Source organism: Gekko japonicus, unplaced genomic scaffold (assembly GCF_001447785.1).
Source record: "Gekko japonicus isolate JY-2015 unplaced genomic scaffold, Gekko_japonicus_V1.1 scaffold321, whole genome shotgun sequence".
Taxonomy (NCBI): domain Eukaryota; kingdom Metazoa; phylum Chordata; class Lepidosauria; order Squamata; family Gekkonidae; genus Gekko; species Gekko japonicus.
Window position 1 is genome coordinate 411,097 of NW_015169181.1, and position 16,089 is coordinate 427,185.

General features: G+C 45.4%; 1 protein-coding gene across 1 annotated transcript in view; it reads left to right on the forward strand.

Annotated features, from left to right (window-relative positions):
* IQCK (IQ motif containing K) overlaps positions 1 to 16,089 on the forward strand; it is a 72,593-nt gene that overhangs the window by 4,171 nt on the left and 52,333 nt on the right. Inside the window, exons 2-5 of the mRNA XM_015416109.1 lie at positions 4,180 to 4,250; positions 6,103 to 6,241; positions 6,963 to 7,060; positions 15,930 to 15,982. Coding sequence (XP_015271595.1) covers positions 4,180 to 4,250; positions 6,103 to 6,241; positions 6,963 to 7,060; positions 15,930 to 15,982 — 361 coding nt within the window. The remainder of the gene's footprint in view (positions 1 to 4,179; positions 4,251 to 6,102; positions 6,242 to 6,962; positions 7,061 to 15,929; positions 15,983 to 16,089) is intronic.

The window sequence follows — 16,089 nt, forward strand, 5'->3', positions numbered from 1 at the left end:
TGCCTCCGTTTTTATGAGGCACTAATCCAATTCCCACATGAATCCAGCGTAGTGAATTCTCATGGTGAGGAAATTAGATTATTGTCGCATAAAGCAGTAAAAGATCAGATATTATGGTTATTATTGTAATGTGAGTTTAATTAATAAGGCAACACACACACCCCAGTATACTTCCTGTGTTTTCATTCCTAAGCAAGGAAGGCTTAAAGAGCCCCCACATCAGTTACATTCCTCAAACTAGGCTATCTTTTGGGTTCCTGTTTTGTGTGAGGAAAGTTCTGTAAGGGAAATAAGCCTTGGCAGCAGTTGTCCTGAGGTTTTGGAGATGAGTTGCCCCAGGAAATTCATAGTTCTCCTATGTGTCTGCTTTTAGAGGAGGTGTTAGATACACATACTCTGTCTGGCTTTTGATTTGATTTGATAGGAAAAGATCTTAGTTTTATTGTAGGATGCTGTATTTGCTGTATTTGATCCTAGTGGTGGTGGAAAGAATAAAGGGACCCCAAACCAGGATCCCTTGGAAGGGGGCAGGTCAGTCCAAACAGGCTGAAGTGTGAGTCCTCACACACCAGAGCAGTGCCACCAGCAGCACCTTTCCACTAGCCAGACAGCCAGAGGACAAGGGACGAAGCCTCCATCCCTCTCAGGACTGAGATCAAGAAAGTCACCCTTGTAAGGCAGGACATTTACAAGGTGAGTTTCACAAAACAATCAGGTAGCTGTAGCCAATGAGGGCTCCTGAACTCAAGAACTCCACAAAATATAAGTACATCAATTTATTGTGCAGAAATAGTCAATAAAAGAGTAGTGAGCAGTGAGGATAAAAAAATAACCAAGCTGTAATTCTAAACTAGGCATATTTACAAACGTTGGTTCAGGATCCAGGTGTTACCAAGAAGACTGAGTCCAATAGGGTTCCAAAGTCCAAGACAAGCTTTCTGGTCAGTAAGACTCCCACAAAACAAGAAATGTCCTAAAGTCAGATATATTCCAGACACAGGGCAAAACTGGAACAAAAGATCTTTTCTATATGCTCAATGGCCTGTGTTGGCCTGATTCTAGTTAACCCATCAGCTATGCAGCAAATGATGTCACTTGACCAATCAGATCTGTTGCTAACCTATCAGGTGGATTTGACAGTTAGCCCAAATGTTGTTAGGTGTTTTAGGCTCAACTGAACAAAACCTCCTGCCACCCATGAGCTCAGGTGCTAACGAGATGGATTGTATCCTCCCAGATTCTCGTGTCCTTGAAGCTACCACGCCTAGTGGTGTGTGTCTGGCTGGCACCAGAGCTACCTCCCATCTCCCTTATCTGAGTCTTTGAAGCTACAAGCAGTTTGTATTATATTTTAGAGAAAGAAAGTTCCATATTTTCTAGGCCTCAGCCTGAATCATTGTTTGAATTGAACAAGAAACTGCTTAAAGGAGCCAGCTTCTTGGCAGAAAATGCTGTTGTCAGAGCCAACTTATGATGACCCCAAAGGGTTTTCAAGGCAAGAGACTAAGTGAGGTGGTTTGCCATTGCCTTCCTCAGCATAGTGACCCTGGAACGCCATCCAAATACTAACCAGGGTTAACCCTGCTTAGCTTCCAAGATCTGATGAGATCATTCTAGACTGGGCTATCCAGGTCAGGGTAATATTTGATCATGCTATTTATTTGATTGTCATAATATTGCTTTTATCACTGTTTTTGTTTGGGGGAGGATATTATCCGGTATTTGTAAACTGCCTTTAGTTTGGAGAAAGTGACCAGGAGATGTCTAAATCAATCAATCCTAGCCTGTCCCCAGCATCTGCAGTGGCCTTTGGAGTTATTTGGGAAGCTCTTGTTCCGTGGTTTGAAAGACGATTAATCTACCAGCATTTTACAAAGTGCTGTTTTCCCATGTCAAAACTATTTTTGAGGCAGGTTGCTTCACAAAACTGGCTCTGCAAAGAGCTCTTTGGGAGTTGCTGGGGTCTTACACAGACTGAATGGAAGGGTTGACTTTTTTTAACATCAGATTTCTGTCCATGCCATCAGTGAAGATTGCTGCATTCCAGTTACCCAAGACTAGGCAATTTGCATATTTGTGCTGATTGCTAATACATCAAGTGTGTGGCTTTCCAGTTGTTTTGTGTGTGTTCCTCGCAGATATCACCAAAAGTCAGGGAAAGGTCAGAGGAAGCATAGTTTGACCTGACTCATACTTAGATCTTCTTATGATTTTTTTCTAAAATGACAACAAAGACTTTAAGGAGAGTTGCATAGAAACATAGAGCTGGAAGGGGTCCCAAGGGCGAGGATCCCTTCTGGCACCCCGTTTTATTATCTGCATGTCAGGTGGTTTCAGGAAGCCTGGCCCTTTAGGAAAAACACTGGTTATTATCAGAGGGATTATTATGAACTGAGATCGAGGCAGCTCTTAAACAAAGTGATTTCATTTTATTCAGCTCATAACAACACTAGACGAAACTACATAGAAGAAGGCTGACTTATATACGATTTGAACGGGCAAAACTACACCCAACAAACAGATAACAACCAATAGGAATAGGGTTGCCAAATGTACTCACCCCTCGGAGCGGGGGAGCCTCGCCGGGCTCCGGGCTCACGTTGGGGGCGTGGCCCAGATCGTCCGGGGGGGGACATATGGTTTCCCCCCCGATGATCTGGGCCATGCCCCCAATGTGAGTGACGTGGCTGCGTCACCTCTGGTGACGTCACCTCTGGTGACGCAGCTTCGGGGGCGGAGTTCCCCCCAGGGCCCAATTCCACCGCCGCGGAAATCGGGCCTCCAAAGCGGGGGATTACCCGCCCCCCGGGCCCATTTGGCAACCCTAAATAGGAACACGGAGCTTGAACCAATGACAGTGGTTCCCACTAAAACCAAGGCTTCTCTGATTGGCCCTTTAGTTCAATCCTTGCAATGCTATATAGAACTGTGCATAAGCTCACTGATGTCTTTATTACATTAAGACATAACGGGGATGCAGGGCCAAATTATGAGTTACAAGGAAAGCACAGGGTTTCTAACTATACTTTTGAGGGGTGAGAGATCCGGGATCAGGAAAGGGGTACTTCCCCTCCTTGGCAATTATTCCACCACAAATTCCGTGCTCATGCATTCCCACATCGCACATCGTTCACTGTGGCATTTGCTCAGCTGCCTCTGAGACCAGAAATAAGCCAAGCTAGAAGGGAAAGAACCTGGAGGGAGGAGTTACTGGAGGAATGCGTGCAAATGTCCCCACCCTGCCCCTGCATCATTGTTAATCAGTAACAGTGAATTTAGTTTATCTCGTTTTTATCCCTCCTTCCTTCCAAGTAATTCAGGGTGGCTAACATACCTTTCTTCTCTTTCCTTTTATTCTGACAACAACTCAGTGAGGAAGGTTAAACTGAGAAAGAATGACTGGCCCAAGATCACCCAGTGAGATTTTCATGGCATGTGGGAATATGATTTCAGGTCTTCCCCAGCTTAGACCAACACCAGCCTAGACCAACAGCCCAGACCCTACACCACTTGCTGTATTTGTGTGGAGTCCACGTTGCTTTAACATTTAGTTCTCCTCTTGGAAACTCTCAAGCCAACTGAACTATCAGGCCAAATTTGCTCAGCTCCTTTCTGGTTATAATTTTTGAATGGTGAAGGAAGCTTTACCCTGTTTCTCTAAGATGGGGATTCTGAACTCCTAAATGTAATTTACTGTTAAATAGGTTCTTGGCATTCATGGGCATACCCATTCGGTAACCCCAAGCAGTGTCTCCATACAGGGGTCTTGTTGTAGAAAAAGAGCTGCCGGAGCTCATTAGCATAACTCATTAGCATAACTTATTTGCATATGCCACGCCCCCTGACATCACCGGAAGTGACAGAAGGCCACACCCCCTGACATCACCGGAAGTGTGTCAGAAGGCCCGGCTACTTACCCTCCTGCTTCATCCTCATTCCCAAACGGAATGAGGATCGAAGCAGAGGGCGGGGTAAAGAAGGGGGCGGGGCTTCACCACGTGACCGCCCCGCCCCCTAGAGGTTCTCTTCCGGAGCTCCGTACCTGAGAGCTCCCCCCCGACTAGAGCCCTGTCTCCATATGTTTTCAGAGAAAGAGGTATTCAGACCTCCAAAATAATCAATAAATATCTGATGGTTTCCCCCCCCCCTCTTTTTCCCAAACCCCTCTTTTTTCCAAAGACTATGAAGCAGAGCAACCTCAGCATCCTGACAATATTAAACAAAAAGAGGAGCCCGTGCTTGTCATTCAGGTAAAAATAACCCACATGGGAAAACCTTTTACCCCTTTTGTTAAAGTGGTAGCATAAAATTTCTATCATGTATTCTCAAATAGGTGTCAAGACAGTGCTGCTCATAATGCACAAATGTTTTGCAGCATATGTCAAATATTCCATGTATTGCAAATCTCCCAGAAAGGCTAGGTGTCTGAGGACTACAACTAAATGTGGTACAGGAGTTCCTTGATTAAAAACTCCGGTTTGGCCCTAAAAGCAACCCTGTGTGTGTGTTTATATATACTTGCATGCACAATCTGGATTGGTACTACACTGTAGGCAGAGGGGTTAAGTCTTTCTTCCCAGCATTCTTTCCCCATCTGGAAGCACACTGCACGTGTGCACACACACACCCCAGCTGTTTTAAGCCCCAGTAGACAATAAAGACAGGGACATATGCCAGTATGTATTTCCTGCCAGAGTACAGAGCACCTGCATGGGCCATTCTTCATTATGGAAATAGCTTGGGGTGGGTGGGCCAAGAGTTAACTCTCCTCTTTCCCAGTATTGCACATCTGATCTAGACAAGGCTCCCTGCAGCTGCTTTCCAGTGCCAAATTGCCCTTGTGGAGTTCCCTTCCTTCCTTCTTAATATTAAAAAGTAAGCTGTGTTTTGTTCTGTCCCTGTTCAACCTGTCAGCTCCATTTTGTATGAACTGGCACATTATTGAAATATACAGCTCTTACCTGTTGTATTCATGCATATTTCAGCACCCCTGCTTGATCAAAAGGATGAATACAGACAGGCAGAGCAGGAGGAGGAGACCTAGTTGTTGTTGGTTTCTTTTTTAAACATGGGTTATTTTCACCTGTTGTCACAAATGCAAGAAGAGCCCATAAATTCTTGTACAGTGGAATCACAAATCCAGAAGACTCTCAGGCCATTTCAAGCTTCTGTTGCCTGTGAAAACGTCATGCAGCAAAAACAGCGAGTTCTACACTGATTCAATGATCTGTGATGGTTTTGGAAGTTTTCTCTAATGCACAAACAAAGGCTCCTCTGCTATTCTGCCATTTGTGTCTTCAAGCCAGTTTATAAATATGTTTCAGCAGTGTTGTTTTCAGTCACAAAAAACAACAGGCCTCCATTGATAGATAATCTCTCTTGAAAGAAACTACCAGGCACTTGCACTATGTACATTTATTCATTTATCTGTCATTGTTCTACTTTCCTTGAGTCACTTTTCAAAGTCCCCAAAGGATCCACTGAATAAAATAATAAGGTCGAAGAAAGGTAGCTGTTTCAGTAAGTCAGTTCTTGGAGCTGCAGTGGCTCAAGTGGTTAAGACGCTGAACTGCAGGCTGTGGAAGGTCGGTAGTTCAGCAGTTCGAGACCCGAGTGTGCTGCATGACGGAGTGAGCTCCCATCTCTAGTTCCAGCTCCTGCCAACCTAGCAGTTCAAAAGCGAGAAATTGCAAGTAGATAAATAGGTCCCACTTCAGTGGGAAGGTAACAGAGTTCCATGCGCCTTGGTGTTTAGTCATGCTGGCCACATGACCACGGAAACGTCTTCGGACAGCGCTGGCTCTTCGGCTTTGAAACAGAGATGAGCACCGCAACCCTAGAGTCGGATTCGACTGGCTTTCGAGCAAGGGAACCTTTACCTTTACCTTTAAGTCAGTTCTTGACTTTTATAGAACAATCACAATGATTTTAGGAGTGAGAATAATAAGAAATGGTTTCTGTAGTCTTCTACATTTTTGTGACCCTTAGAATACTTGCTAAGCAACTAGGGCTACATATTGAGGCTTTAGATTGTCTTGCTGCCTCCTCCCTCCCCCCCAAAGAAGCCTGGGTGTTGATGTTGTTCACCTTGATTTTGCACAGGCTCCTCTGGATGATAGAGCTCTGATACCTCTTGGTGCAGATGAAGGTGAATTGGCACTGACTGAGGAAGGGGTTCCTTCAAAGCCCCCTTCTCCCCTTGTGCTACCGCTATCACCCAAACTACCCTGTCTGAAAACATGTAAGTAAGAATATATACAGCACTCTTTAATTAGCATATCACATTTCAAGAAGCAATAGAAATTAAACCCATTGTCCACATCTGCTGCAAAGGTTATCCGTAACTTTGCTGAGCTACCAGCACCATCTGTACTTCATATTTGAATGTTTAGGGCACGGACCAGCAGTGGCACACTTTTATGGACCCCCTTTCCCCTGCGAGGTAGCCTAAGCATGTTTGCATAGGTTATGATGAACAGGCATGTCTAAATGTACAGGTTGTTGTTTATTTGTTTGTTTTGTTTTCCTTTTTAAATATCACGTTGTTAATATTACATTTAATATTACCCTGCCCTTTTGAGACAGGAGAGGGATGTGGTGGTGAAAAGTGTTGTCTAGTCACAGCTGACTTATGGCGACCCTGTTAAGGTTTTCCAGGCAAGAGACATTCACAGGTGGTTTCCCATTGCCTGCCTCTGAGTCATGACCCTGGCTTTCCTTGGTGGTCTCCCATCCAAATACTATCCTGGGACCACCCTGCTTAGCTTCCAAGATCTGACAAGATCGGGCTAGTGGGGGCTATCCAGGTCAGGAGGAAAGGGATTTATGAGCTCAAGTAAATAATTAAGCCCAAAGATCTATATGTTTTGTGTACCAAATCAGCTTAAATTGGGAAATGCGCATGTCCAGCATTGATCTTACTTTTACAGCAAACAAAAATAGTTTGTTCATTTGTTGCCCAGGTTCTCCAAGAGAATTCTTAGAACACTTTATATTTCCAGTGCTTCTCCCAGGGATGACAGAACTGTTGCATCAGGCTAAGAAGGAAAAATGTTTTGAGGTCAGTTATTAGTTTTTAGCTGTTGTGTCTGAAATAATCTTCAACTCGGCAATTCTCTTTCAGGAAAATGGACAAAAAATATTTTTATATGTTATGCTAAACCAGAGCTCGTGCATTTACTCTGAAACCATCTGCTCCAAAGTGTACATTTTATATAATTAGAGCAGAGTTGTCCTTAGGGGGTTAGGGCACCCAGGACGCATCAGCCTGTATGGCTCCTCCCTTGGAATGCTTCCTGTGTGCTCACTAGGTTTACACACTCCCCATTCTAATGCCCCTCTGCCTCTTGGAAAAGGGGTCCCCTTGTCTGTCATGGAACCCCACTGTGCCCTTAATTGCTAGGACTGGTGGCTGGCCCCATTTTCATTCTTCTCTTGGCTCCTTACTTCTTCTTTCCAACTCAGCCCTATTGTCTCCTCGTCCTCTGCTGCAGCCTCCTCACTCACCTTTGTTTCCCAAGCTGTCTGTCTGTCACTTCCTCCTGTTTCCAGATTCCCTTCTGGTTTTATCCCTGACCCTTCCCTATCCAACACCTGTCAGTGGTGTCATACTCCCAGTGAATGGAGCCTTCAAAGGGAGGGATGTCCCTGAGTAATAGACCAAGGGATGGCCAATGTTTTTAATTATTATGTTATTTATTTAGAAAGTTTATATGTTGCCTCTCTGGAGACCTGCTCGAGACAGTTTACAATTAAAATAATAAAGCCATTGAAACACAGCATTTAAAAATAAAGCAAGGCCATTGAAAACAAGCTCAGCTATTTGAATAGGCCAGGGCATAAACAAAGGATAATATGACGTGCACATCCAGCCTATATAACTCATCACTCTGGGCGATTTACAATAACATTAAAAAGCAGTGACCAGATAAAACAATAAGTCATATTAGAGTACATTTTAAAAGACAGATGGTGAATACTAGTACTTATTAACTAGTTGTTCCCATATTACAGACTGTTGGTCGCTTCGTGGGCAGGGGGGAAGAGGTCGAGACAAGCATAGAAATTTGAGGAGGGTTCCATCCGAGATGAAAGCCGTCACTGTCCTCAACCAAAAACCTGGTGGAAGATCTCTGCCTTGCAGGCCCTGCGGCATTGCATAAGGTCCTGATGGTATTTGGCAGAGAGTTCCACCAGGTTGGGGCCAGGACTGAAAAGGCCCTGGCCCTGGTTTAGGACAGCCGGATATCCTTAGTGCTGGGGACCACCTGCATGTTGTTGTCCAAAGAGTGCAATGCCCTTCCGGGGATATAACAGAGGAGACGGTCCCTGACCACTCAAGACCTTATGGGTCAAAACCCAAACCTTGAACTTGACTCAATATTCCACTGGGAGCCAGTGCAGCTGGCTCAGCACTGGATGTATATGTGCCATCTGTGACGTTCCCGTCAGGACTTGCACCGCCAGATTCTGGATCAGTGGGATCTTCTGGGTCAGTCTCAAGGGCAGGCCAGCATAAAGCAAGTTACAGTAGTCTAGCCTGGAGGTGACCATTGCATGGATTACCGTGGCTAGATCAGAGCGCAACAGGAAGGGGGACAGTTGCTGAGCCTGACACAGATGGAAGAATGCCAGTTTGGCAGTGTGCATGACCTGGGCCTCCATATTCAAGGAGGTATCCAAGTTCACTCCCAAGCTTTTCACAGATTGCACTGATGTTAGTGGCCAGAAGAAGACCATAAGACCATAAAAAGAGATGAAAACCCCTTAGTTAAAGGGCTGGGCAAAACCCAGTGTTTTATCTTGGTGCCTAAAGGAAAGTAAGGTAGGTATCAGGTGAGCCTCACATGGGAGGGCATTCCAAAGGTGACAAAAGCCCTGTCTCAGGTTGCCACCCACCTCACTCTAGCGGCCGAGGCGTGGAGAGAGGATCTTAACTAGCAGGCTGGACAATGTGGGTGGAGGCAGGTGGAGAGCCACCCCATCATGATTAGATTTTGAGTTTCTCGGAGATGTTTGGTGAGCCAGTGTTGGAAACAGAACACTGGAGAGCTAGCACAGCATAGTAGTTAGTGTACTGGGTTAGGACCATGAAGATCCAACTTTAAATCTCCACTTGGTCAAGAAGTATTCTGGTTCACCTTCAGCCAATCGCTCTCTGTCTGCCTAACCTACTACATAGGGTTGTTATTGCTGGGTTAAATGTAAAAAAATCAATTGCCTTGGAAACAAAGACACTTTATGTAGTATCCCTTATCCTCCAGGTTTCCTGGTTAAGGGGGAAATGCTCAGGGTGGCTTACAACGTAAGATTCATAAGACAGTAAAACCAATAAAACAATGGATGGCACAATAAATAATAATGAAAAAGAATCCACACCTCATGTCAGGTGAATAAGAAGCTCCAGTGCCCAAGTAATGTTCTCTAAAGCAGCAGGGCCCTGGGAAGGGGAGGCCAGAATAGTTGAATGTCCACCGCCTCACCCGAGAGCCCGGCAAAACAGCTCCACTTTACAGGCCCTGCAGAACTGCAATAGGTCCCGCAGGGCCCTGTTCTCGGGTGGGAGCCTGTTCCACCAGGTTGAGGCAAGGGCGGAAGAGCCCGTTCCCTGGTTGAGGCTAAGCGGATGGCCCTTGGGCCGGAGATCACCAGGAGGTGCTTAAAGCTCTCCAGGGCTCATAGGGGGAGAGGCTGTCCTGCAGATAGGATGGCCCCAGGCCACGTAAGGCTTTGAAGGTCAAAACCATAACCTTGAACCAGATCCGGTATTCGACAGGCAGCTAGTACAGTTGATGCAACACTGGCTGAATGTGTGCCCGCAAAGGTGTCGCCATCAGTAAGTGTCAGTAAGTCCCTTCCCTTCCTCTCCCCACAACAAACACCCTGTGAGGTAGGTGGGGCTGAGTGAGCTCTGAGAGAACTGCTCTTGAGAGAACAGCTCTGAGAGAACTGTCACTGACCCAAGGTCACACCAGCAGCTGCATGTGGAGGAGCGAGGAATTAAACCCGATTCTCCCACCGCTCTTAACCACTACACCAAACAGGCTCTCTGGCTCATCTTATATGACATATTCATGTAGCCAGATAATGAAACTGAAGCTCAAATACTTTGGCCACCCAATGAGAAGGGAGCACTCACTGGAGAAGACCCTGATGCTGGGAAAGATTGAAGGTCAAAGAAGACGGGGACGGTAAAGGGTGAGATGGTTAGACAGTGTCATAAATGCAACGAACATGAAATTGAGCAAACTTCAGAGGATGGCGGAAGGCAGGAAGGCCTGGCGTGATCTGGTCCATGGGGTCGTGAAGAGTCGGACTCGACTGTGCGACTGAACAACAACAAAAAATGTTTAACTTATTGTGAATAGACTAACTTCAAAAAGGTTAACTCGCTACAACTCCAAGCCCAGGTAAGAGAGAGAAGAGAGGTCCTATATAAAATGAACTAGAAGGCAAGCAACAGCCAAAGAGGGTGGGACCAACTGCCAAGTGTTCCCGAGTGAGAGAATGCTCTTAATCCCTCCCAGATCTTCTTGCATGCAGAGTTACAATATCCAACAGTTGTAAGGATCAAATGGAGGCAGGGCCCGGTGGGGAGCTGTGCATAGTGCCCTGATTTGGGATAAAATGCAATGTTTTAGATAATGGAAAGGGTGGACTGGATATACCTTGGTCATCTTCAGTATAATAATCCTCATCTTCCAGGCCTGGATTGTGGAGACTGGTGCATTGCTTCCAATTCCCTCATGTTAGAGCACTGTAAGGAAAAGCTGAATGTTTATTTCTGGCTTCATCTGGATCTTGGTCAGTTAAGCATTTTGAGAAGGGCAAATGCAGCTGTGGTGTTTTTTCTAGCATACTTCATTAGAAAGTTGAAATTGTGGATCCCCGTAGGTTTGATGATGGGTTTCTTAGAAGCAAACCTTGTTAAGTCTTCATTGCTATTGTATATTTTTTTTCCTTGCTGTTTTTTTTTTTGTTTCCTCACTGGCTTATCATTGTTAAGACATAGTTATTAATGGCATGTTCATCTCCCCCTCCTTCCCCTTTAAAAATAATATTTCTAAGCAGTAATCACCAGAGTGTTTAGGAGTATTTTGTATTTGAAATGCATTTCAAAGTGACACCTGCTGTTTAATTACTACTACAGCGGCCCAGTATCACTGCTGTGTACGTTCTGCAAAATGATCTCCTCAAATGTTATTGTTTTCTGCAGAAACCCTGTTTATTTACTATAGTTATGCACCACTGTTCAACCAAGGATGCTTTGCCAAATGGCTTACAACCCATAAAATCTGGCTTTAAGGTTCAGTGTATTAGGTATATGTGTGTGTGTATCAAGGGGGTTGTTTGATGGTCTCAATAGGCCATAGTCCAGATTTCAGGCATTCTGTTCGTATGCAGGGGGAAGAAACATCTGTAGGTCAGTGGAGTCCAGTTAGGTAAGACACTGGATAATACACACACACATACACATACACACACACGGTTTCACTGGGGGGGCCCCTTCATTTTACTGGTCTCTTCTTCCACACACATAGGGGGCTGCGGTGGCTCAAGTGGTTAAGACGCTGAACTGCAGGCTGTGGAAGGTCAGTAGTTCAGCAGTTCAAGACCCGGGTGCCGCAAGACGGGGTGAGCTCCCATCTCTAGTTCCAGCTCCTGCCCACCTAGCAGTTCGAAAGCAAGAAATTGCAAGTAGATAAATAGGTACCACTTTGGTGGGAAGGTAACAGCGTTCCGTGCGCCTTGGTGTTTAGTCATGCCGGCCACATGACCACGGAAACGTCTTCGGACAGCGCTGGCTCTTCGGCTTTGAAACGGAGATGAGCACCGCAACCCTAGAGTCAGATTCGACTGGCTTTCGAGCAAGGGAACCTTTACCTTTTTCTTCCACACATGAAGCTGCCTTATACTGACTCAGATCGGTGGTCCAAAGTCAGCATTTCCTCAGAAGGCCAGTAGCTCTTCAGAGTACCAGGCAGAGGTCTTTCACATCACCCGATGCCTGGTTGGTTTAACAGAAGATGCTGGGGATTGAACCTGGGGCCTCCTTCATGCAAAGCAGAGGTTCTTCCACTGAGCCACAGCCTTTCCAATTTCAGGGCTAATAACTGCATGTGGAGTTGGTTTTGATTGGCAACATCCACTGGTGTCGATGGCTACAGGGAGAGTGACTGCTTAAGATGGTGGTACCATCGAAAGGTTTTCCAGAAACCACCACCACCACCCCCAAAAAAAACACCCCACAAAACATGTAGGTCCAAAGGAGGCCTCTTTTCCATGCTAGGGACTTGGCTACTACCAATAAGAGATACTTTTGAAATTCAAGGCAGGATTTGGATGCAGTGTGGCATTGAGCACAGAAATACTGGACTAAAACACCATGAGAACCATGGAAATCTAGATTTTCAGGGGAAGGAGACCAATATTTTTATGGGAGGAGATCACATATTCCTGTGAAATCTAACCACTGTCTCAGGTCATCAGAACTGAGGCATATCCTTGTGGAGGAAGATTTGTGGTTCATCTTGGAATAACCCAGGTACAGTGAGTTATTCATTGTGTGTAGGTAGGTAATTTCTGTTGCCATTCCCTTTTAGACCCACATCTGAGCCCTCCCTCCACCACCCAAACATCCCTTGCAGATGTGACCTAAGGGTACTATAAGCACTCATGCTCTGAAGGGACTGGAAGGCAGCGTTAACTGAATTGTAGGACAGATAAGCCAGTCTCCTGTAGTGACCAGCCTGAGAACTCTTGCAAGAACTGTTGACCTTTAAGCAAGATGGATAAAGACCTTTCATTTGTCTCTCCCATCACTGAAAGCAGAACTGGCAACAGCCCATAACAGTGTAGGTGGGACTTTTACAGGAGAATAGTCATTGTGAGAGACATCCTGCAACCACTGATCTTTGACAGCGTTGCAAAAAAAGGGGGTGGGGAAAGGAAACTGTCTTATCAGATTATTGGTCATCTAGCTCAGTATTGTCTACTTTAGATGGCAGCAGTTGTTCAAGGTCTTGGGCAGAGAGCGATCTTGAGCACAATTAATCAGACCACTTGTCCACCAAGGTCAATATAGTCTACTATGACTGGAAGCAGTTGTCCAGGATCTCAGGCTGAGGTCTTTCACATCAGCTACTGCCTGGTGCTCTTAACTGGGGATGCCAGGGATTGGACCTGGGATCTTTTGCATGTCAAGCAGATGCTCTATCACGGCCTCTCCCTATCTTTCCCAACACCTGTCAGTGTAGCCCCTTTAATAGGAGATGTTGGGGATTGTACCTTGGACTTTTTTCTATTTTTTTTTTAGGGGGGGTGAGTATTTGTGTGTGCGCGCGCGCGCGTGCGCGAGCCTGGGAGTCATGGTGACTTCTGGCGACCCCTAATGGGGTTAGGATGTTTCAGAGAGGTGGCTTGATAACCTGTCTCTGCATCCCAGCCCTGGTATTCCTTGGAGTCTCCCTTCCAAGTACTTGCCAGGGTCGGCCCTGCTTAGCTTCTGAGATCTGACGAGATCGGGCTTGCCTGGGCTATCCAGTCAGGGCGTACCTGGGGCTTGATGTATGCCAGGCATGAATTGTATCAGTGAGCCATGGTCCCTCTCTCAACATCCCCTCTTCATCTAGGGTGCAGAAAACCTGCATGCTATCAAACTTGAGTTTAAAAAGTTTAATAAATGAGGTTGGTATGGGCTGAAATGAGTTTAATACATTTGGTTGTTTACACTCTTTGATTCTGTATCTGCCCACCTCCTTTTCCGTGGCATCCCTTAACCAGCTGGGTGAGTGGGGCATGGCCTGAAAGGTAGAGGCAGCAGGCCTATTCCATACTGTGGCTGGCTACTTGCTTAGGATCGGAGGGGCTTGTGTGAGCACTATGCCTGGCCCCCTCTGTGCCTATTCCATATTGTGTGAGCACTATGCCTGGCCCCCTCTGCTTGTCCCGTGTCTTCTGCTAAATAGTCTGAGGATTCAAGTTCAGTTTGCAAAGAGGAGGAAAATAAGGCTGTAAGTTTTAGTGACTTTTTTTTAAGGAGCAATTCTTCAAGATATTAGCATAATTTTGCACACTGTTGTCTCCAAGGGTATCAAACAAATGTGGTAAAGAATGGGAAATTATTTGCATTGTGAAAAATAACTTGAAACCCATCTGTTGTCTGACAATACATATTGTACAGAGGTTTCCTGTGTACATCCGGGTTTGATCAGCACAAGACAGCTGTGCCAAAGACAGGCTAACTTTTCCCCTACTTAGAAACTCTGGCAGAACCTAAAACAACATAAAGGCCAGTTTGATTCCTAGTGTAGACTTTTCCGGACTTTACTGAAATTGGAACCCAAGATAAAACCAGTGTGGTGTAGTAGACAGAGTGCTGGCCTTAGACTGAGGAGACCTGGGTTCTAGTTGCCACTCATTTATAATGCTTGTGGGACACACAATGGTCTGTGCTAGTTGGTAGCTTCTCTAGGAGGTACTGTTCCTCCCCTTTCTCAGTTATTGTTGCCATCATTTGGGGAAAGCACCTTCTGGAGAGAGATCGAGATCCAGGAGAGGACACAGCAGTAGTTCATATTACTTACTGTAGTTCTGAACATCTGTGTCAATTTGAATGCTTATGTCAGATGACTAATTGGTCCAATCGAAGGTCTTTATAAGGCAGATTTGTAGGTCTGGATTTGGAGTAATTATGCCATATATACTTGGGGGTCACACTACATTGCTGTTGTGAGTATCAGAAGTCCCCTCCATCCTTGTCTCCCTTCTAAAGCACCCTTTGGAGGAGGAGGTTTGTACTGAAGAAAACACAGGGGGGGACGGATAGCTTAATCCTTCTTCCCGCTGTCATTTCCCCACTAAAAGTCCCACCCCCCAGGCAGCTTTTATCCCCTGGGCTTCCAGACTTGCTTTAGAAAGGTAAACCTGAATCTAGAATATTGGCAGGGTTAAAAGTGGCTTAGTTTGGGGGATGAGGGACTCTTGGGAAAGCAGTAGTTAAACATTCCCATTCCCCCCTTCCCTTCTCCCTTGCAAACTGACTCTTCCCTAAGTTAACATAGCACGGCAGCTTTGGGAGCAAAGCTACATGTTGTATTGGTTCAGCCATAACAAAGCTCTCTTCTCAGGTGTCTTTACATCTGATAAGAGAACTTCGCTACGGCGGAACCAATATAACATGTAGCTTTGCTCCCAAAGTTGCAGTGCTATGTTTAAAAAAGGTAAAGGTTTCCCTTGCTTGAAAGCTAGTCGAATCGAACTCTAGGGGGCAGTGGTCATCTCCATTTCCAAGCCGAAGAGCCAGCATTGTCCAAAAACTTCTCCGTGATCATGTGGCTGGGCTGACTAAAATCTGTTACCTTCCCACTGAAGTGGTACCTATTTATCTACTTGCAATTTCTTGTTTTTGAACTGCTAGGTTGGCAGGAGCTGGGGCCAGAGACGGGAGCCCACTCCATCACGCGGCACTCGGGATTGCTATGTTAACTTAATACTAAATTCCACTGAACTCAGTGGGACTTACTGGTAACTTGCCTAGGAATGAGCTGCATGTGTCTCTGATCATAATAGCGGCCCTGAAACCTCTTTTCCTACAAGCAGCTACAGTAACCTCAAGCTATCACTGTTGGGTATACGCTGATGACCGTGCCAATGTGCAGTGGAAGGTGCCACTTGCTTTCAATCAGCATAGCAGAACTGTTCTGAGGGCAAAATTGAGGACACCGTTTTTAACTGTCCACATCTCTTTGGAGGAAGGTTAGGAGTAAAAATATAATAAACGGTTCAGCCAACTTAATCATGGTTTAGTACAGTCTACACTGAGCTGTAAGCTATTATCAGACTGAAGCTCTTTTTGTCTTGCTGATGTAGATTAACTCAGCGAGCCCTAACAATTTGTCTCATATTAATTTTCACCTCCTGTCTTTTAGAGAAAAAGAACAAAATTTATCGCCCTTGATTTCCTGACTGAATGGTTGTACAAGTAAGTCAGTTACTGTTGTAAATGTTAAACATTCCTAATACTGCATTTTTTGTTTATACAAATTGAGACGTCTGTGCTTTATATAGATTTTTAAATGATATCTCCTT